At 44.4% G+C, this 21,432-nt stretch overlaps 1 protein-coding gene across 4 annotated transcripts; it reads left to right on the forward strand.

The window, feature by feature from the left end:
* Window positions 1–3,131: 3,131 nt before the first annotated feature.
* On the forward strand, window positions 3,132–21,232 carry PPP1R15B (protein phosphatase 1 regulatory subunit 15B). Of its 4 annotated transcripts, XM_027074817.2 has the most exons (3): window positions 3,145–5,068; window positions 16,059–16,121; window positions 21,195–21,232. In XM_027074817.2, the coding sequence occupies exons 1-3, from the start codon at window positions 3,736–3,738 to the stop codon at window positions 21,215–21,217; spliced, it is 1,419 nt and encodes a 472-aa protein (XP_026930618.2). In that variant the 5' UTR covers window positions 3,145–3,735; the 3' UTR covers window positions 21,218–21,232. The 4 variants fall into 4 exon arrangements, with proteins under 4 accessions (XP_026930615.2, XP_026930618.2, XP_026930617.2 ...); XM_027074814.2 differs by lacking the exons at window positions 16,059–16,121; window positions 21,195–21,232 and adding an exon at window positions 9,503–12,137 and having other exon boundaries at window positions 3,132–5,655; XM_027074816.2 differs by lacking the exon at window positions 21,195–21,232 and having other exon boundaries at window positions 16,059–17,703.
* Window positions 21,233–21,432: the final 200 nt, after the last annotated feature.

The following is a 21,432-nucleotide window of genomic DNA, read 5'->3' on the forward strand; positions in this document are numbered from 1 at the left end:
CTTTCTGTCTCTCTCTCTCAAAATAAATAAATAAACTTAGAAAAACTTAGTGAAAAAGGGGTGCCTGGGTGTCTCGGTGAGTGAAACGTCCGACTTCGGCTCAAGTCATGATCTCACCACTTGTGAGTTCGAGCCCCGTGTTGGGCTCTGTGCTGACAGCTCAGAGCCTGGAGCCTGCTTGGGATTCTGTGTCTCCCTCTCTTTCTAACCCTCCCCCACTTCCACTCTGTCTCTCTTGCTCTCAAAAAATAAACAAACACTAAAAAAATAGAAAAAAGAAAAAGCTTTCAGAAAACTTTTGGGGGGACATGTGGTGTTAGCCACAAAGTCGACAGTGGAAAACAAAAGGCTTAGCCATAAGGAAGATGCTGTTATTTTAAAAGTTTTTTAAGTTCATTTATTTATTTTGAGAAAAAGAGAGAGAGGGAAAACACCAGCGGGGGAAAGACAGAGAAGGAGAGAGGGAGAGAGAGAATCCCAAGCAGGCTCTACGCTGTCAGCACAGACCCTGATGTGGGGCTCGAACCTCCAAATTGTGAGATCATGACCCAAGCCAAAGTCAAGAGTCAGACTTTCTTTTTTTTATTAATTAATTAAAAAAAATTTACATCCAAGGTCATTAGCATATGGTGCAACAATGATTTCAGCAGTAGATTCCAGTGATTCATCCCCTACGTATAACACCCAGTGCTCATCCCAGCAAGTGTCCTCCTTCATGCCCCTTGCCCGTTTAGCCCCTCCCCTCACCCACAACCCCTCCAGCAGCCCTCAGTTTGTTCTCCATATTCAAGGATCTCTTATGTTTTATCCCCTCCCTGTTTTTGTATTATTTTCGCTTCCCTTCCCTTAGGGTCATCTGTTTTGTGTCTTAAATTCCTCATATGAGTGAAGTTACATGATACTGGTCTTTCTCTGACTCAAGAGTCCGATGTTTAACTGACTGAGCCACCCAGGCACCCCTGATGCTGTGGTTTAGAGTATTAATACTTTTCCATTCATGCAGCAAACATTATTGGTCACCTATGATGTGCCAGCCAACATCTAGGTCAGTCATTCCCTAACTTTTTGGGCTCAGGATCCCTTTTACACTCTTAAAAATTATTGAAGACCCCAAGGACCTTTTGTTTATGTGTGTTATATAGTTATCAATAGTTACCGTTCAAGAAGTCAGAACTGAGGAATTTTAAAATATTCATTAAAAATAATAAACCCACTACATGTCAACGTAACACTTTTAATGAAAAATTATTTTTCAAAACAAAATGTAGCAAGAAGAGGGATATTGTTTTACTTCTTTTTCCCCAAATGTTGTTAGTATCTGGCTTGATAGAAGAGAACTCGAATCTCCTATCTGTTGTTGCATTCCACGGGTTGCCAGATCACTTATCATGTATTTTCTAGAAGATACATGTCCAACATACACTCATGAAAAAAATGAGAGTTAAAAAGGAAAATAACAGCTGCATATTATTATGAACATTATTTTGGCCTTGAGGGCCCCCTGAAAGGGTCTGAAAATGGGATCCCCGTGGGTGCCCAGATCATATTTTGGGAACCACTGGGCTAGGTATTGGGAAATCGCCCTCAAGGAGCTGAAACCAGCAGGAAAGAACATTTATAGGTGTATGTAGTGTAGCATGTGAAGTGTTCAAGTAGTGTATAATAATATTGTTCTGACCGGGAAGGTCAACAAAGATTTCAAGAAGGGGTTGGTGTTTGAGTTGGACCTTGAAGCATGAGTACTTATATAAGGGGGAGGAAGAGGGCTTTCTTGGCTGAGAAACAGCACACATAGAGAGGCAGGACACAAGTCCAAAGTTCTGGAGTATTAACACGCATGAACGGAAGTTACTGAAGAGAAGGCTGGCAAAGCATAGTGGGAGGACAGGCTGTACAGAGCCTTGATTGCGTAGGCCACGGGAAACCATTGTTAGCTGCTAAATCACAAGCATTAGCTGATGGTTATGCGCCTACTCTCTCTAGGCTAGGCACTGTATTAGGAATTTCATCCTCTCACCAACCTGTTGAAAGAGGAATTGTTAGTCTCACTTCACAACCAAGAAACTGAGGCTTCAAGTATTTAATTTTCATGCTTAGATCTCTTTTCTATTAACCTGACTCCTATTATTAATACATTTTTTTCTGAAGTTCTTAGGATTAAAAATGAGATATTTCCAGAGCTATGGATAAGATAATAAGGGGTAAACCATAGAAACTGAGGACCTTTTAGATTCCTAGAAGGAAGTGGCTGTTCTTTGAACAGTCCTATTGAAGCAGGAAGAGCAGCTGGCTTCCTCCTGGCTCCTGAAACATCTTTCCGCAGTCCCTAAGTGCTTAAAATTGCCACACTTCGTCTGTAATAGATTTTTTTTTTTTAATTTCAGAGGTGTCAATGAAAAACTTTTAGCAGAAAAAAGAAATGAACTAAGGAGAATTAAATATAGCAATTATAATAGACAAAATTTTTTCAAAGGATAACGGTCCGTGTGTCCTTTACATGCTGTATCCTGCGGTTCTGGGCGGCTCGGGACATAAATAGGACTTGAATGTGTTGCCTCCTGGGAAGCATATAAGAGAGTCAACATCTCCGAGGACTACGTTTCTTTCCTCCTCTGCAACTTCAGTTTGCCTCTCCTGAAAGGGGAGAGTCTAATAGGGCACCACCTAAGAAACAAGAGTTCACATTTTCGTGCGGAGATGTATGTGGATTAGATACTGAAAGCTGGGTCGTAGGCAAAGCTAAGTAGTGATTTAGAAACTCGAAAACCGAAAGGGCACGAATGCATAAGAATGACTCATTTTCCCCTTATGATTTTGCACTCATTATTCACTCCAAATCATTAGTGTCTTAACACCAGACGTGTATTTACACAGTATTGTCAATTCTTATTATACTAAGATCTCATGCTGACGATCTACTTAGCACTCAATACAGGAACCCCGATATATGCAAGCCTAAGGTAAGTGTACACACTTGGGTGTGTATTAGGACCTTAAGAGGGCTTCCGGGAATTGTCGGGTTATCTGGCAAAGTCCCCTTTCGCCCAAAGGACTGGGTGGGGCTGGGGGGCACCGGGGCGGGGCGGTCTCCTAGGAGACCACGGGGGAACCAGTGCGCACGCGTACAGCCTAGGCCCGGCTGATGCAACCTCCGGCGGGCGGGCTGGGTCCGCCGAGAGTAAGGAAGCCGACAGGGAACGGCCGGAGACCAATCAGGGGCCGCACGCCGGAGTGGGGAAAGGCCCCCCCGCCGAGGCTGTGCGAGTGACGTTGGGCGACGCGGGGCTGGTGGCGTAGCCAGCCGCCCTCCTTCGTCTCGTCCTCTCGCCTGGGGGTGTCCTGCTCCGCGCTGGCCCCGCGGCCATTTTGGTCTTCGCTTCCACCCGCGTCCTCTTGCCCAGCCCTTCCGGGGTCGCGCTGCCGAGGGGCTTTTTAACGGTCCGTCTCTTCTGGACAGTCGCTGCCGTCGCCGCGGGAGGGCTCTATCTATGGTGGAGAGGCCTCGGGCGGACTAGGACACCTTCTTCCCGCCAGGATGAATGTCGTCTCGGCCGCTACGTCCTGCGCCTGCCGTTCCGGACTGTGGTCTGCCGCCCGCGGCGGAAGCCGCTTCCCGCTGTGGTTCTTCTGCTGGCCCGGGGATCGGCCTGGGGCCCCGACTCCGGCCAAGACTGTTTAGGCCGCTCCGAATCCCGTCCGACCTTCAGCCCTGAGAAGACTGCCAAGAACAAGGAGATGGAGCCGGCAGCAGACGGGTCTCGGCCACGGCCAGCCTCTCGGCCGGGCCCCCGGATCCGGCTGCCCTTCTTCTTCCCTCGACGCCCGCAGCCCGGCACCTCCAAGTTGCCCACGCCTCCTGCCCCGGAACACTCCGGGGACCCCAGACTTGCTGCTTCCCCCCAGCCTCGGACCAGCTACTGGGTGAAGCTGCTTTCCCAGCTCTTCGCGCCACTCCCCAGCCTGCTTCAGAAGCTGCTGGTTTGGAGCCAGCTTTTCGGAGAGATGGTTCCGACCAGATGGCTAGATTTTGCTGGAGGGTCCAGCGCCCTGAGGGCCCTGAAGGCTCGGGAGGACCCAGCCGCGCCCCCCGCGCAGAAATCTTTGAGTTCGCTGCGGCTCGACCCCTCGGACGACTCTGGTGCCAGCCCCCTCAATTGGCTGGAGGAGGGGATCCACTGGCAGAGCTCGTCTTTAGATCTAACATCGGAACTCAAAGCCAAGGCTGGAGCCCTGGACCCCGCGGCACACGCTTTTCTGTTAGAGCACCAGCTGTGGGGAGTGGAGCTGTTGCCGAGTGGCCTTCAAGGCCATCTTTGCTCGGACCGGGAACTTGGCTCTTTGCCCTCCGGGCCTCCAAACGTTAAGCGTGTAAGCAGTTTCAGCGTGGTCTCCTATTTGTTGAACCCCTCCTATCTGGACTCCCTGCCCCGGGTGGGGCTCGGCTATCAGAGCGGCGTGGGAAGTGGCGAGCTAGTTGATTTCCAGACCCTCAGCCCCGAGAGCAGCTGTGTGACTGAGGCCCATGACCCTCCCCAGCCACTGAAGGCAGAGATCACTTGCGCTTCATGGCGGGGATGTCCGCCCCTTTCTAGAGAGGGCCTGCCCGAAATCCACCATGTTCGCATGAAACGGCTGGAATTCCTCCAGCAGGCCAGCAAGGGGCAAGCGTTACCCAGCCCAGACCAAGATCATGGCTACCACAGTCTGGAGGAGGAGCACAGCTTGCTCCGGATGGATCCGCAACCCGGCGGAGACAGTCCCACACAGTGTGTTCCCTCTGCTGGAGCCGTTCCCGGAACCGCCCAGAAACCGGGAACCGAGGAGGAAGTCGCGTTGGTGACCACAGAGGACCCGCTTGCTGTGGAGAAACCGGGGCCTTCAGAAGGCTGTCCATCTCGTGAGGTACCGGTGGAAAAAGAGCCTGGCGAGGACCAAATAAGTGTAGTTGACTCCTCGGACCTAGAGGATGACATTCCCTTATCCTCGAGACCAGCCTGTAGCAACAGGTTGATAGATTACATTTTGGGAGGCGCATCCAGTGACCCGGAAACAAGTTCTGATTCCGAAGGTGAGGGTTGGGATGAGGAGGCTGAGGATGATGGTTTTGATAGCGATAGCTCATTCTCAGAATCAGACCTTGAACAAGACTCTGAAGGGCTTCAGCTTTGGAACTCTTTCTATAGCGTAGATCCGTATAATCCCCAAAACTTTACGGCAACAATTCAGACTGCTGCCAGAATTGTTCCTGGAGCCCCTTCTGACTCCGAGAAGGATTTGTCTGACAAGTCTGATCTAGAGAATTCTCCCCAGACCGGAAGCCTTCCCGAGTCTCCTGACCAGAATTCTGGGGAGGAAGAGGACTGGGAATCTAGTGCAGATGAAGCAGAGAATCTCAAACTGTGGAATTCTTTCTGTAATTCCGATGACCCCTACAACCTTTTAAATTTTAAGGCTCCTTTTCAAACATCAGGGAAAATTTGGAAAGGCTGTTGCGACCCAGAGAGGCCGTCTGAGCCCACTGCGGCCATTTCGGAGTATCACACCTTACTTTCTTGTGAGGTGCACCTGTTAGGGAGCCGAGAAACCGAAGGTCCAGACTTGGGACAGGGTGGGGTTCTTTCTGGACAAAGACACACGCGTATCAAGAGGAAAAAGGTTTGTGTCTTTCTTCTAATGTGCCTGTTAATTTGTACTGTTTTGATGTGGTTAAATACAATAGGATGACTTTTCTGGAGGCATAGTCGTGCATATTTTTTGCGCGGAAGGACTCTAAGCTTATATACTCGAATTAAGAAATGACACTCTCCCACCTCCACCCCCCCCCCCCCTTCTTCCCTCTTGTAGAATGTTGTTCCTGTCCAGATGGAAGACACTGGGGTATAGACGTTAGCAGGAAAGTGCCCTTTTTTTTGTTGTTGTTAATGGTTATTTATTTTTGAGACAGAGAAAGAGCATGAACGAGGGAGAGTCAGAGAGAGGGAGACACAGAATCCAAAGCAGGCTCGAGGCTCTGAGCTGTCAGCACAGAGCCCGACCTGGGGCTCGATCTCAACGGAGTGTGAGAGCATGACCTGAGCCGAAGTAAGATGCTTAACCGACTGAGCCACCCAGGCGCCCCGGAAAGTGCCCTTTTCATTTGGGTTTGTAGCTCTGGGCTATTTGCATGCAAACTTCAACTTTCCACTCTTTTTTACGGAACAGAAAAATTAAACCTTGTGTGTATACACATTTAAATTTTTCGGGAGGTTGGTCAGGTCCTGTTGTAGCCATAGAGTTTTTAAATGTGGTACGTCATTTGCAGACCTTAATATTTTATTTACGGGATAACAGTGTCTTCATTACTGTCCATTAGGACCCAGAGGGATGATGGTACCAAGTAGCAGGCCAGATTTGTCTGGTTGTTTGACATGAAAGAAAATACTAGTTTCAATATGAAAGACTTTTTGACATGTATGTGACTTTGACGGTAAAAAACCCAAAAACCAGGAAATAGTATTGCCTTTTCCTAAGAGTGCAATTAGTTATTAGTTCTCATTGGCCAGTTACTGGTTAATAATCATTTGTAACAATGATGGTCACTTACTAGGCTTAACTTGAGTAGTTGCTTCCTAAACTAGTCTCAAAAACTTCATTTTATTCTTTTAACACATTGTCAAGTTAATCTTATTTTGGGAAGCCCTTTGAATTGCTTTGTATTTTCCCTCTATTGTTTGTTCAGCTAAAGTTATTAATTGGAGAGGAATCCCTCTAAGCACACAGGGTGTCTTTTATTGTAGAGGGAAAGTTTCTTTAGTTTCCTGTACACTTATTTGGAAAGAGAAAGAAGGGGAAATTATTGCTGCCCTCTGATTCTGCCGCATCAGAGTTTCAAGCGGACAGGGCCATAATCTATTGGCTCCAAATAGCCAGCTGAATTAATCTTTTGAAGCTCTTCCTGGGTAGAAAATTTCTCTAAATGGTGATAACGTATGTCTCGCCTGTAGAAGTAGAATAAGTCATGTTAAAAAATTCGTTCACTCTTCTGTAAATGTTGTCATAAAAGATCTTTTCTCTATATTTTTAACGGGCCCCTGACAAAATGACCTATTTCGTGACTAGATTAAAAAGCAAAGTGGGGCAGCGGAATGCACATTTGGTATCTGGAGACTTGTGTTCCCTCCTGCTGAGCTGTTAGGGCCAAGAGATGTGGGAAGACAGCCAGACCTGCAAAGTAACTTGACCTCTCATGGCCTTGATTGACTCATTTATCTGATGGGAGTAATAATTGCATCTATTGTATGAGTTATTGCATGATTTAAATGAGATGAGTAAATAACACTCCTAATTCATCCCCTTGCCTTTAAATGGTAGCTGTACAGTTCAGGGACCTCAGGCCAGTCTCATGTCTCATTTTCGCTTACTCATTGAGTAAAAATGAGATGAGTCAAGTAGCTGGGAGACTACTGATTATGAAGTGGAAGCAACATTTATAAAGGATTATGTCTAAAACATAGTAAAATTATTCGGGCAGCCTTGTAGTACTTGACATTCTTCAGGTATATGGGAATTGTGGATAGTGCCTAATTCTTTTTTTTTTTTTTTTAATTTTTTTTTTTAACATTTATTTATTTCTGAGACAGAGAGAGACAGAGCATGAGTAGGGGAGGGGCAGAAAAAGAGGGAGACACAGAATCAGAAGCAGGCTCCAGGCACTGAGCTGTCAGCACAGAGCCCAACGCGGGGCTCAAACTCACCGCGAGATCACGACCGGGCTGAAGTCGGACGCTTAACCGACTGAGCCACCCAGGCGCCCCTGATAGTGCTTAATTCTTAAAACGAAACATTGAGCTATGGGAGTTTGAAACGCCTGTGCCACGGCACTAACGGTGCAAATTGTGGGGCCGCACTCGGTTTGCAGTCTGTTTGCTACACCTCCTGGAAGCTGTGTCATTTGAAACAAGCCCGTTAACCTCCCTGCCTTTCTTTCCTTCTCTATACAATGGAGGTGATAATCGTACATGTCCTATGAGGATTAAATGAGGTAGAAATTGTGAAGTGCTCTGAAGGGAGCTTGGCATATGGTAAACACTCTATCCATGTTGTTGTTATTATTTAGTGACACCATGAGTGAGTAACTCTAGAATGCAATATCTAGTAAGATGTTACATGCTTGCTAATTGTCCTCGAGGGCATTCCTTGGCCTGATGTAAAGGGAAGTAAAGGAGAAAGGAGTAGCCCACGGTGGGATTAGCTGATGTAACTATTGAACATATTTTAGAGCAAGTATTTACTTTTGTACTTTGCTCCGTCCGAAAGAAACTTCTATATTAAAAATTAAGTAGGAGTTAAAAAGGGACTGTCACTCATTACGTGAAATCATGTGTACTGTAATATTTACAATTTCATGTGTATGTAATGGTAGCATATTAAGGAGGAATGAAAAGGGTTTTTATCTCAACCACAAAGTCTCTTAGCAACATAGCCTTAAAATATGTTAATTTCGCTGTATTTTGTTGACTAAGTAACCTTTTTAATAGTCTGATTACAAAAGTAATAGTATAAGAGTAACATTACATGTTCATGATGCAAAAGTTGGAAAGCACCTAAAAAGTGAAATTTTATTTAAAAGGAAAAAGAATAGAAATAGTGAAGGTCTTGTTAAAGCTTTTGGTGCTGTAAGAAAAGCATCGACTGACATTGACGAATAACTGTTTCAAATATTTCTGAAAAGTTCTGGGGGAAACATTTGTCATTTTGGAAGAAAAGTGTCACAGAACTGTACTTCCCTAAGGATTGGAAAAAAAAAAAAAAACAAGGATAACATCAGGAGACTTACAGTTCCCCATCTGGATTCATTTTCTTAACACCAAAACCAAGAGGAGGGAGGTAGAACAACACGATGACACATGGGGCAGGAATGTATGTGTATGTGTGAAGGAAATTAAGATGGCATTTGCTCACTTTAAAAAAAAATTTAATTAATTGATTAATTTTTAAATTTACATCCAAGTTAGCATGTAGTGCAACAATGATTTCAGGAGTAGATTCCATAATGCCCCTTCCCCATTTAGCCCATCCCCCCTCGAACCACCCCTCCAGTAACCCTGGGTTTGTTCTCCATTTTTAAGAGTCTCTTCTGTTTCGTCCCCCTCGCTGTTTGTATATGATTTTTGCTTCCCTTCCCTTACGTTCACCTGTTTTGTCTGTTAAATTCCTCCTATGAGTGAAGTCATATGATATTTGTCTTTCTCTAATATCGCTTAGCATAATACCCTCCAGTTCCATCCATGTAGGTGCAAATGGCCATTTGCTCACTATTTATTGAGAGGCCATCTAATCAGTCAGAACTACCGCTGCTTTCTTCTTTTTCTTTTAAACTTCTGTTACAGTTGAAACCAAATATTCCTCTGAGGTACTGGGTTGTTTGATATTCCGAAAGAATTAGTAGCATAAAGGCTTGGTTAATTACCTCAGTGATTGTAAGATCCTAGAGCACGATTAAAAATAGTCTTTGTCTTTATAGGTAACCTTCCTTGAAGAAGTTACTGAGTATTATATAAGTGGTGATGAGGACCGCAAAGGACCATGGGAAGAATTTGCACGGGATGGGTGCAGGTTCCAGAAACGAATTCAAGAAACAGAAGATGCTATTGGATATTGCTTGACAGTTGAGCACAGAGAAAGAATGTTCAATAGACTCCAGGAAACATGCTTCAAAGGACTTACTGCTTTCGAGCAATGTTAAGATGGTTTGACAGCCTCTAACTCGAGCATACACTACCTCTTATTTGAGAGGTTTCTTTTAAAAACAAAATTTGGCAGCTGTCCTTTTTTTTTTTAAGAGGATATGCAACTTGGACCCAGTGACCTAGTCTAATTTCCTTTTTTTTTTTTTTGCAACCAATCCCACTCAGAAATGTCCAGGTTTGAAGCCGAGCCCTGGTAATGAAGGATGAGATGATGTGGTTTCTAATCCTCCCTTTTTTGACTTAGTTGGATGTGTTTTTGAATGTTCTGTGCTTGCCAAGGTGAAATAGGGGACCGTTTAAGGTGTAATTTTGCATTTCCAAAACTTATTTTCTTGGGAAACAATATTTATAGGGTGCAAAGCCCATTTTCCATTCTAATTTAAATTATGTTTACCTGTCTGAAAACGCTGGGCTCTTCCTCCGTGACATTCTAAAATTAAGAGGCTTTTATGTTCTCTCTCTCTATTTTTATCTCAGTTGATGTGGCCCTTCTAACTGAAAAGCTGAGAAAATAATCTTGTGTATGCTACCAGCTTAAATATCTTGTGTCAACTTTTTTTTCCCTCTACTAAAAATGACTCTGGTTGAAAGTTGTGTGGTGGGTCATTGTTTCTAGGTGAAGTTCTACCTAAGACACTTTCAGGAACCGCCACAAAACTTCCATGCGTAGGACTCTTCTGGTGTTTGGGAAAATTGCATCTTTCTGCCAAATTGTAATGTCTAACACGTTTAACTTCTGTGCAAACCGTCTCGGAGAGGGTTCTGTACATGTTACTGTCGTTCCCAATTCAATGGTTCTTTGCATGTTGCAACAGGTAGAAATTGTTGTAAGAGACTCTGGAAAGCAATGATTGCATCATAGGCATTTATTTTTTAAATTGAAAAGCCAAGAATTGTCCTAGGAAGGAGCTAGGAGACCTCTCAGAGCAATTTGGTTCTGTTGTGTATGCTCTCAACAGAAAACCAGTGTTATTAATCTCACGTCTCAGCACCGTCACTTTTAAAACCTGTCAGGGGGACACTGTAAACTTGGAAATGGGCAGTTCTGAATTTTCCAGTTTGCAACATAAAATACAGACTTCAGTCGATATCCAAGTTTATTGTGTTCTGTTACTGAGAGAAGTAAGACAAGGCCTGTACTTCCAGGATGGTACTATAGACTTAACTTGAAAGTCTTAATATTTTTAGCCCAAAGTTCACTTTTGAATTGAAGTTTTTGCAGTGACTGATTGTCCTTGGTTTGCTTGGTTAGCTCTACATGGTGCACAACTGTTAGGCCGAGGTAATGGTGATCTCCTCCTATTGGTCCCTCTTTACCCCACGTGCCTCCTGTCGCAGGTGATGGAACACATGAGTAGACAGGTGACCTCTTCAGTTTCAACTTGTTCCAGTGTGGAAACAAATTTTTCATCAGAAGTGCTGGCAGAGTTACTACCTCAGTTTATAATCTACCTGGTCATTACTTCCATCCAGTCTGCTCTAAGCATTGCCTCCAGTGATAACATACATACTCACAGGTGAATACATGGCGAGTACGCCATCATCAAAGCCGGTCCCATTTTTGCAGAGCCCTTACCCCCCCGGGCGCTGTGCGCCTCCACTTGAGGCCATTGTAGGGGCTGCACTTGCAGAGTCCTGCTGGAGCGCAGTGGAAACAGGCTGGTTTCAAGCACCGCTGTGTCAGATGGAAAGAAGGCACCATTTGCCTTGAACAAAGCTTATTGAAAGTGTCTAGGCGTTCTTTTAAAACCAGCCTGCAGCCTACTGGTTATTTCACAGGCTCCGCCTGAAATCTTGCACCTCTCGCTTATGTGAAAATAATGGCATAGCTTGACACATATTGGATTTTGGAACCTTGTTCCCTGGGGATTCCGACCTCACTACCAAATGAGTAAAAGCTTGGGGAAGAGTTCTCCCACTTAACCACCCTCCTTTAAAAGAAGCGATCAGACAGTGATGAAAAGGACAGAAGGGGCTATTTTTAAGTGGGGCTGAAGGAGAAAAAAATTCTTGTCATTTCATCCCAATCCTAGTTGTTAGAACAAAGTCAAACCTGGAAGCTGTCACTGAACATTGTGCACGTTTAAAGTCTTGCAGTGGTGCTTTAAGTATCAATGTAGCATGTGAAAGGCTTTGTACAGACAGGTAAAATTTCCTTTTCTGAGTGTTTGAAATGTGATAACAGCACCTCTTCATCTTTAACTTGAAATCAAAACTGTCAGATTTTATTTTTTTATAATTTAAGGAAGGTGAATTTAGGGGACGAGGAGACTCTAAATTGGCTTCTACAGATGCAGTGATTTAAATGTAACCAGTTTGTTGGGATTTTATAGCTAAAATTATATTTGTGTATATAACTTTAACTAATCTGTAAATTGTAATAAATATATTTGCAATTATTATATGTTACATGATATTTTGGTTCAAATTGATACTGTATGTTTCCTAGTATTTTACATTAGCTTTGGGCTTACTGAGCAGAATTTTCAGGATTAACTCAGGTACTTGTGTGAAAGCACTATAAACCTAGAGGGGCTGGACAAATTTCTGTACTTTAAAAAGGTTATGTGACATGTAAATTGCACCTCAGCTTGTTGAAGGGGAGGAATTTTAAGGGGATGAGTAGGATTGCAACCCAAGTTTTAATAGGGGAATTTGGTTCTTAGAGTATGAAATGCCCTTCTTAGAGACTGGGGATTTGATTCCAAAATTGGCCCAGGCATCCACTTCTGCAAAGAAAACAGTAAAATGGGGTATTTCACAGAAGCAGTCAAATTCACATGCTCGGCTTAGCATAGTGTTTCTCTTAGGTACAGGGAAAATTTTTTTTTTTTTTTTTTTAAGTTTAAATTCAATTAGTTAACACAGTATAGTATTGGTTTCAGGAGTAGAACCCAGTGATTCATCACTTACATACACCCAGTGCTCATCACAAGTGTCCTTTTTTTTTTTTTTTTTTTTTTACATTTATTTATTTTTGAGACACAGAGACAGAGTGCGAGCAGGGGAGGGGCAGAGAGAGAGGCAGACACAGAATCCGACGCAGGCTCCAGGCTCTGAGCTGTCAGCACAGAGCCCATCGCGGGGCTCAAACCCACGAACTGTGGGATCGTGACCTGAGCCAAAGCCCGATGCTCAACCGACTGAGCCACCCAGGCACCCCACAAATGCCCTCCTTAATACCCCTCACCCATTTAGCCCATCCCCCCCATCCATCTCCCCTCCAGCAACCCTCAGTTTGTTCTCTATAGTGAAGAGTCTTATGGTTTGTCTCTGTTTTTGTCTTATATTTTCTTCCCTTCCCCTATGTTCATCTGTTTTATTTCTTAAATTCCACATATGAGTGAAATCATGGTATTTGTTTTTCTCTGATTGACTTCACTTAGCATAACACACTAGCTCCATCCACATCATTGCAAATGGCCAGGTTTCATTTCTTTTGATGACTGAGTAATATCCCATTGTGTGTGTGTGTGTGTGTGTGTGTGTGTGTGTGTGTGTGTATGCCACCTCTTTATCCATTCATCAGCCAATAGACGTGGGCTCTTTCCATAGTTTGGCTATTGTTGATAACGCTACTATGAACATCAGGGCACATGCCCCTTCAAATCATCATGTTTGTATCCTCTGGATAAATACATAGTAGTGCAACTGCTGGGTTGTGGGGTAGTTCTATTTTATTTATTATTTATTTTTGAGAGAGAGCAAGTGGGGGAGGGGCAGAGGGAGAGAGGGAGACAGAATCATAAGCAGGCTCCAGGCTCCAAGCTGTCAGCACAGAGCCTCACGTGGGGCTTGAACTCATGAACTGTGAGATCATGAGCTGAAGTCGGATGCTCAACCTACTGAGCTACCCAGGCACCCCAGGATAGTTCTATTTTTTTATTTTTTAAATTAGGTTATTTTTTGTGAGAGAGGGGGGGGCGGCCCAGGCAGAGAGAGAGGAAGAGAATCCCAAGCAGCCTCCACACTGTCAGTGCAAAGCCCGATGTGGGGCTCAGACTCATGAATCGTGAGATCATGATCTGAGCCGAAATCGAGACTCAGACACTTAATCGACTGAACCACCCAGATGCCCCCGCCCAGTTCTGTTTTTTAACTTTTTGAGGAAGTCCCATATTGTTTTCCAGAGTGGCTGTGCCAGTTAAGTAGCAGGGAAATCTTAATGTTTCTTTAGTTTGTGCATTATTATTAATGATAACCATGATACTGTAAATCATGACATTCTCCCATTTACAATGTTGCATAAATGTGACGGCAACATCAGAAAAATCAAACTTCTTACCCTGAAAAAAAGACAGCATTTGTGTTATAACAAGCCTATTAATGGATTAAGGCATAATAGCATTCTTAATTTGGGTATTTGGATCTTCCTAGCTGATGAAGAAAATTTATTAAAGATATGGTTCTGAACCGGGAGGAAAGAATAGTTGCAAGCAATCAGTATTTAGTACAAATTGAATTGATAGCCCCAGGTTATACTTTATACCATCTTGGGATTAATTGAAGCATTTTTGGCTCTCTCTTCCTGGAAGTTTTATGGAAATAGCCATATTCACATCAAACCAGATTTATTGCTATGACTCCTGATATCATGGAGAAATTGTGCTGTTTTTTTTTCTACTTTAATAGAAAGTTTAAGGCAAATATTTAATTACTGACCTCAAATTTTGCTGGTTACAGATTTAGGAATTTGGTGGTCTCATCTGGAGACTTCTTTGGATTCTCTGTGTACCTTTTATCTTTTATTTTTTAAAGATTTTATTTTTATTATTATTATTTTTTAAATTTTTTTTTCAACGTTTATTTATTTTTGGGACAGAGAGAGACAGAGCATGAACGGGGGAGGGGCAGAGAGAGAGGGAGACACAGAATCGGAAACAGGCTCCAGGCTCTGAGCCATCAGCCCAGAACCTGACGCGGGGCTCGAACTCCCGGACCGCGAGATCGTAACCTGGCTGAAGTCGGACGCTTAACTGACTGCGCCACCCAGGCGCCCCTATTATTATTTTTTTTAACGTTTATTTATTTTTGAGACAGAGAGAGACAGAGCACGAACGGGGGAGGGTCAGAGAGAGGGAGACACAGAATCTGAAACTGGCTCCAGGCTCTGAGCTGTCAGCCCAGAGCCCGACGCGGGGCTCGAACTCACGGACCGTGAGATCGTGACCTGAGCCGAAGTCGGACGCTTAAGCGACCCAGCCACCCAGGTGCCCCTAAAGATTTTATTTTTAATCTCTACACCCAACACGGGGCCCAAACTCACAAACCTGAGATCAAGTGTCGCATGCTCTCCCGACTGAGCCAGCCAGGCGCCCCCTTCTGTGTACCTTTAAAAATAAATGGAGGGTTTCTGGGCGGCTCAGTCGGTTGGCTCAGGTCATGATCCCAGAGTGTTGGGATCAAGCCCTGTGTTGGGCTCTGCACTGAGTGAGCATGGAGCCTGCTTGGGATGCTCTCTCTCCCTCTGTCCCTCTCACGTTCTCTCTCTTTAAAAAAAAAAAAAAAAGTGGAAATATCTTGTTTGTCTTTTTTTCTCACAAAACACATGTTATAAAAGTATCTAATATAGAGATATATAAAAGAATTCTTAGTACATTCTAAAAAATAAGTATGCTGCCCAGGGTACCCTTTGAGTTGAGAGACTTCATTTCTTTTGTATGTATAAGGAGGTTTTGATATTTCTTCATTTAACTGATTATAACACGAATGTTAGTTTTTTTGGAATCTTTCTGTGTTGGTCATTAGGATCTTTTCCTTATGGACTTCATTGAATGCTTTGTGGTCAATAGAAAACATTAGTCTTTTGCTCCCTGGATTTGCTCCAGAGAGACTGTTTGTGTCGGTCAGTTATGACTTTAAAATACAAAGGTAGCATGATATCAATATCTAGAGCAATAGGGGTAATAAATAGGATACATCAATCTCTTTTAACCTCGCTCACTTTGAGGATTCACTAAGCAAGACTTATATTGCTTCCAATTAATATGTTTTAGTGACAAGTTTGCCATCAGGGAATTTAAAGAAACCATTTTACACATGGAATGGAGAATACAGGGGGTCGGTAGGGGTATGTGTTACTATGTAATAATTTGAGTTGCATCCCTGTTTTACCCTCGGCCGGCTCTGTAATCTCACCAGGGAAGACAGAGGAAGCTAGGTGTATAGAAAGCGGGTTGCTTGACCCATCGGGAAGATACCCCAGGGATCTGCTGAGGACATAAGGTCCAGAAACCTGAACTACAAGGGACGAACTTGGGAGTGATTTAGCAAGTTTTGTTCTTTTCATCTTTTACTCTTTCCTCCATCTGTTCACTATTGTTCTTGCAGATCCTTCCCTAGAAGACAAGGATGAGGACCTCCGCAGCAAAAGAACAGCACAGTTTGCCAGAGGTGTGTGCTCATTAAAGACACCGTCTACCCAAGAGGAAGAAAGGAGCTCACAGGGGCCTTAACTCTCTCCAGAGCTTGCTCATACTTTCCCACCAAAATAATAGGTTACCATATATGTGGTTTAAGACTGGATTAATTTTGGGGGTGCCTGGGGGGGTTCAGTCAGTGAATTGTCGGACTCTCAGATTTTGGCTCAGGTCATGATCTAGTTCGTGGGTTCGAGCCTCCCACTGGGCTCTGCACTGACAGTGTGGAACCTGCTTGGGATTCTCTCTCCCTCTCTCTCTGCCCCTCCCCTGCTTGTGCCCCCCCCCCTTTCCATCTTTCTCAAAAATAAATAATTGAAAAAAAAAAAAAGACTGGGTTAATTTTCATAAATATCCCAAAGATGTTCAGGGTCGAAAAGAGAGGTGAGAGTAAAGCTTCCTGCAGTATACCATTTTGAGTTAAACCTGTTTTTTTTTTCTGTTTCTTTTTTAAAAGATTTTATTTTTAAGTTTATTATTATTTTGAGAGAGCGGAACGTGAGCAGGGGAGGGGCAGAGATAGAGGAAGAGAGTGAGAATTCCAAGCAGGCTCCACGCTATCAGCTGCAGAGCCCGATGGGGGGCTCAAACTCACGAACTGTGAGATCATGACTGAGCCGAGATCAAGAGTCAGACGCTCAACTGACTGAGCCACCCGGGTGCCCCTAGGATTTTAAGTAATATCTACCCCCAACATGAGGCTTGAACTTACAACCTCGGGATGAAGAGTCTCGTGCTGTACCGACTGAGATAGCCAGGTGCCCCCAAGCATGCTTTTCTTTTCTTTTTTTAATTTTTAAAAACTTATTTATTTTGAGAGAGAGAGACAGCGCGAGTGGGGGAGGGGTAAAGAGTGAGAGGGAGAGAGAGAATCCTAAGCACTCTCAGCGCAGAGCCCTCCACAAGGCCTGAACCCACGATACCTGATCCGAAACCATGACCTGATCCGAAACCAAGAGTCAGATGCTTAACCCGGGTGCCCCAGCATGCTTTTCTTGGTGGAGTTCATGCATTGGCTCAGAAGGCAAAAACCAGAGAGGAGTCAGTCCCAAAACAGTTTTGAAAATGCATCTGCATATATATTCTGGGATGGTTGTCTTTAAAAATGTTTCCCCATGAGAAGATGAGTCCTTCATCTCAAAAGTACCTCCAAGAGACTCCTCACTGCCCTATCCACAACCTGCCCTTTCCCTCACTTCACCTTTTTATTTATTTATTTTTTCAATGTTTATTTTTGAGAGAGAGAGAGAGAGAGAGAGAGACAGCCTGAGCAGGAGAGGGGCAGAGAGAGAGGGAGACACAGAATCCGAAGCAGGCTCCAGGCTCTGAGCTGTCAGCACAGAGCCGGACGTGGGGCTCGAACTCATGAACGGTGAGATCATGACCTGAGCCCAAGTCGGACGCTTAACTGACGGAGCCACCCAGGTGCCCCATTCCTCACTTCACCTTTTTACAAAAACTATGTTCAGTCTGACCTCATCTTGTTAACATTTTCACTTGTTTCTTGTCTTTTGCTACCCTCGCTGGCCTGGAACTGGGACTAGCATATAGATATTCAACAAAGATTTGAATGAGTAAATCACTTTCATTTGTTTGTTTATTTATTTATAATCTCTTGAATGAGTTAATCACTTTTTTCTTTTCTTTCCTTTGTTTGCGTGTGTGTGTTTAGTAATCTCGACACCCAACGTGGAGCTCAAACTCACAACCCCGAGGTCAAGAGCCGCGCGCTCTTCCAGCCGAGCCAGCCAGGCGCTCCAGGTTAATCACTTTGGTAAAGTCACCTCTCACAGAGCGTTCGCTGAGGTCTCATCGACGCAGCCGGGTCTGATTACAAACAAATGTGCCCCGATCATAGATGAGGTCGAATCACGGAACTGAAAGGTCCTCCCAGGGAAGCCGCCGGACGCTCTTAACTTTGTGGAACGGAATCGCAAACGTCAACCAGGCTGGGGATACCACATCAGTTCATTCGAGTGTCCTTAATACGGTGCATGTCAACTGCTGACTTTCACATGTGAGCAAATCGGCCGAGTCCTTTTCTTTTCCAGAATTAACAGCCTGAATTGCGGCGCCAGGGTATCTGTTCTCTTCCTTTGCGGCTGGGGGTTTCTAGAGATGCTCCGTTGATTCCACTAGATGGCGCTCCTCACCATCTCAGAGTGCCTGGTGGATCCCTGCTGTTACCAAGGAACTACTGCTCCCTTGGAGGCCATTCCCGCGGTGTGTAACCGGGCGGGAGAACTATCCTGCCCGTTCCAGGCCTGCCCATTGTGACTCCACCTTTTGGTGGTGAGTGCCCGGAAGTGGAGGCGGTTCCCTGTGGGAGTACCAAGGTTTGTATTTGAACGCGAACGAGTGAATCGATTCTTCCTGAGCTCCACAGAGAGAGGCCAATTTAGGAGACTGGAGGTGGAATCTAAGAGGCCGATGATGTTGGATCTTGGCTCGACTTTCCGGGTTAGGGTTTTTCCAGTCCAGGGCTTTATCTCACTCAGCTATTTGCTTAGCATTCTGCTTTCTATTGCATGCTGGTGAACCAGGGCAGTCATCCTCAGTGACAGGAGAGAGGGTGGCACATTGCTCGAGGCGTGGAGAATCACTGTGTCTGATCACAGAGCTGTACACGAGACCAGCTCGGAAGGTGGAAAGGATCCTCGAGAACCGCTGGGCTGGGGTTTCGGGCTGCTGTTGCCGGATTCCCTCCTAACGCTAGTAGCCAAGGCCAGGTGGACATCCAGGACCACTCTTTGGTAAGTTGGTATTGGCTCCACGGGCTGGCCCCGGTCTACCTCCAGGAGTGCAGCATAGTAACCCGGCTGTCTTAGGGGCACAACATACTTTTCGTCAACTCAAGTGATAATTTCCATGGCCACCTCCTCCCAGTGGACCGGCTCCCCCGCCAACACGCACAGTTCAGGAATTTATTGACTCGTGTGTTTCAGAAAAGCAATTAAATGTGTGGAAAGTCTGTCTTCCATGTACACATTATGCTTATTTATAGTAATTGCGGTGTTCTTGAGAAGCTAGTATTACTAGTGGTGAATTTACACCTACAGTTTTAAATCAGGTGATTCTTTCAAGTGAGAGCATGAGGTTTGGTGTTATGAAAGGCACTTCCTCGTTAGGTAGATAAAGAGCATTTCCACTACCCCAAAAAGCTCCCCCATGCTCTCTCTCTTTTTTTTTTTTTTTTTAAAGTAAGGTCCACGCACAACGTGGGGCTTGAACTCAAGACTCTGAGATCAGGAGTTGCATGCTGGACTGATTGGGCCAGCCAGGTGCCTCTCCCGCGTACTATTTCGTATTCAACCAACCTCCAACTTTTGGCAGCCAGTGATCTGCCTTGTTTTCTTTTTTTCTTGCTTTGTTTATTTGTTTTGAGAGAGAGAGCACATGGGAATGGCAGAGAGGGGGGAAGAGAGAGAATCCCAAGCAGGCTCCACACTTTCAGTGCAGAGCCCGGCGCGGGGCTCGAACCCATGAACCACGAGATCACGACCTGAGCTGAAATCAAGCGTTGGATGCCCAACCAACTGAGCCACCCTGGCGTCCCCAATGACCTGCTTTTTATCACTATTTTACCTTTTCTAGAGTTTCACAAAAATTGTATCTTACATACAGTATGTACCCTTTGTGTCTGACTTGTTTAATCGAGTGTAATACTTTTGAAATTCATTTATGCTCTTGGGTATATCAGTTGTCCACCCTTTCAGTTGCTGAGTAGTATTACTTGTACGATTACACCACAATTTATTTATTCAATCACTAGTAGAGGGACAGTTGGTTTGTCTACAATTTGTGGCTATTGAATAAATAGCTGCATAAATGCTGCATAAATGAATAAAGCTGCTGTGAACATGTGTATACAAGTGTTTCTGTGGCCATACATTTCCATTCCTTTTGGATAAGTTTAGGAGTGAGATTGCCGGATCACATGGTAAGTATATGTTTAATTTTATAAGGAAACAACTTCCAGTTTTCCAAAGCGGCTGTACCACTTGGCAGCAACGTATGAGAGATCCAGTGTTTCCATGTCCTTACCCCTGCTTGATATTGTAAGTCTTTTTAAGTTTAGCTCTTCTAGTGGATTTGCAGTGATATCTTATTCTGGTATAAATTTGCATGTTCTTGATGTTTAATGTTATGGCACATCTTTTCATAAGTCGATTTGAAACAGCAAATATCTTCCTTGGTGAAGTATGTGTTCAGATCTTTGGTCTGTTTTTAAGCAAGATTTTGTGTGTGTGTGTGTGTGTGTGTGTGTGTGTGTGTGTGTATTTGGGACTTAGATATAAATCCCTTACCATGTATATATTTTACCAATATTTTCTCCCAGTCTATGGCTGGCCTTTTCATTTTTTTTCACGTTTATTTATTTTTGACAGAGAGAGAGAGAGACAGAGACAGAGTGCAAGTGGGGCAGGGGCAGAGAGAGAGGGAGACACAGAATCTAAAACAGGCTCCAGGCTCTGAGCTGTCAGCACAGAGCCTGACGCAGGGCTTGAACTCACGGATTGCGAGATGATGGCCTGAGCTGAAGTCGGATGCTTAACTGACTGAGCCACCCAGGCACCCCTCATTTTGTTAATCATGTCATTTAAGAGCAAATTTAAAAATTTTGTAGAAGTCCAGTTTATCCATTTTTTCTTCCATGGTCCATGCTTTTTGTGCCATTTCTCAAAAATCTTTCCCTAATGCGAAGTCACATATATATATTTTAAAGACCTATACCTTCCATTGTTACTTTAAAACTTTTTTAAATGTTTATTTATTTTTAAGAGAGAGAGAGCACGAGCAGGGGAAGGGCAGAGAGAGAGAGGAAGACAGAGAATCCAAGCAGGCTCTGTGTTGTCAGCACAAAGCCCGACATGGGGCTCAAACCCATGACACTGGGATCATGACCTGAGCTGAAATCAGGAGTCGGTTGCTCAACGGACTGAGCCACCCAGGTGCCCCTCTGGTCCAGTAATTTCTGATTTGTAATCCATTTCCTTCTTTCTGCTGTAAATTACATGATGTATTTTATCTATCTCCCAATTTACAGATGAAGGACCCAAAGCATCATGACCTACCCAAGATGACACAACTAGGAAGAATGGCAAAAAATGGGCAGGTAAACCCAGCCTGCTTCCCGAGTCCCTGCCTCATTCCTCTCAGGCAGTCTTCATAGACGAGATGGAAATAGAGCTAGACTTGGAAAAAATAAGTACTCTTAATTGGGTAAATGTTGGGGAAAGGGGGCAGTTAATGGGTAAGGAGGCAAAGGATATTTCAGGTAGGAA

This window comes from Acinonyx jubatus, chromosome E4, assembly GCF_027475565.1.
Source record: "Acinonyx jubatus isolate Ajub_Pintada_27869175 chromosome E4, VMU_Ajub_asm_v1.0, whole genome shotgun sequence".
NCBI lineage: Eukaryota > Metazoa > Chordata > Mammalia > Carnivora > Felidae > Acinonyx > Acinonyx jubatus.

Bases quoted from the DNA above. Each gene is read 5' to 3' on its own strand.
- PPP1R15B (XM_027074814.2), top strand. From the start codon at position 3,736: ATGGAGCCGGCAGCAGACGGGTCTCGGCCACGGCCAGCCTCTCGGCCG. The intron at 5,656-9,502 runs GTTTGTGTCTTT...TTGTCTTTATAG, and splicing joins CGCGTATCAAGAGGAAAAAG to GTAACCTTCCTTGAAGAAGT.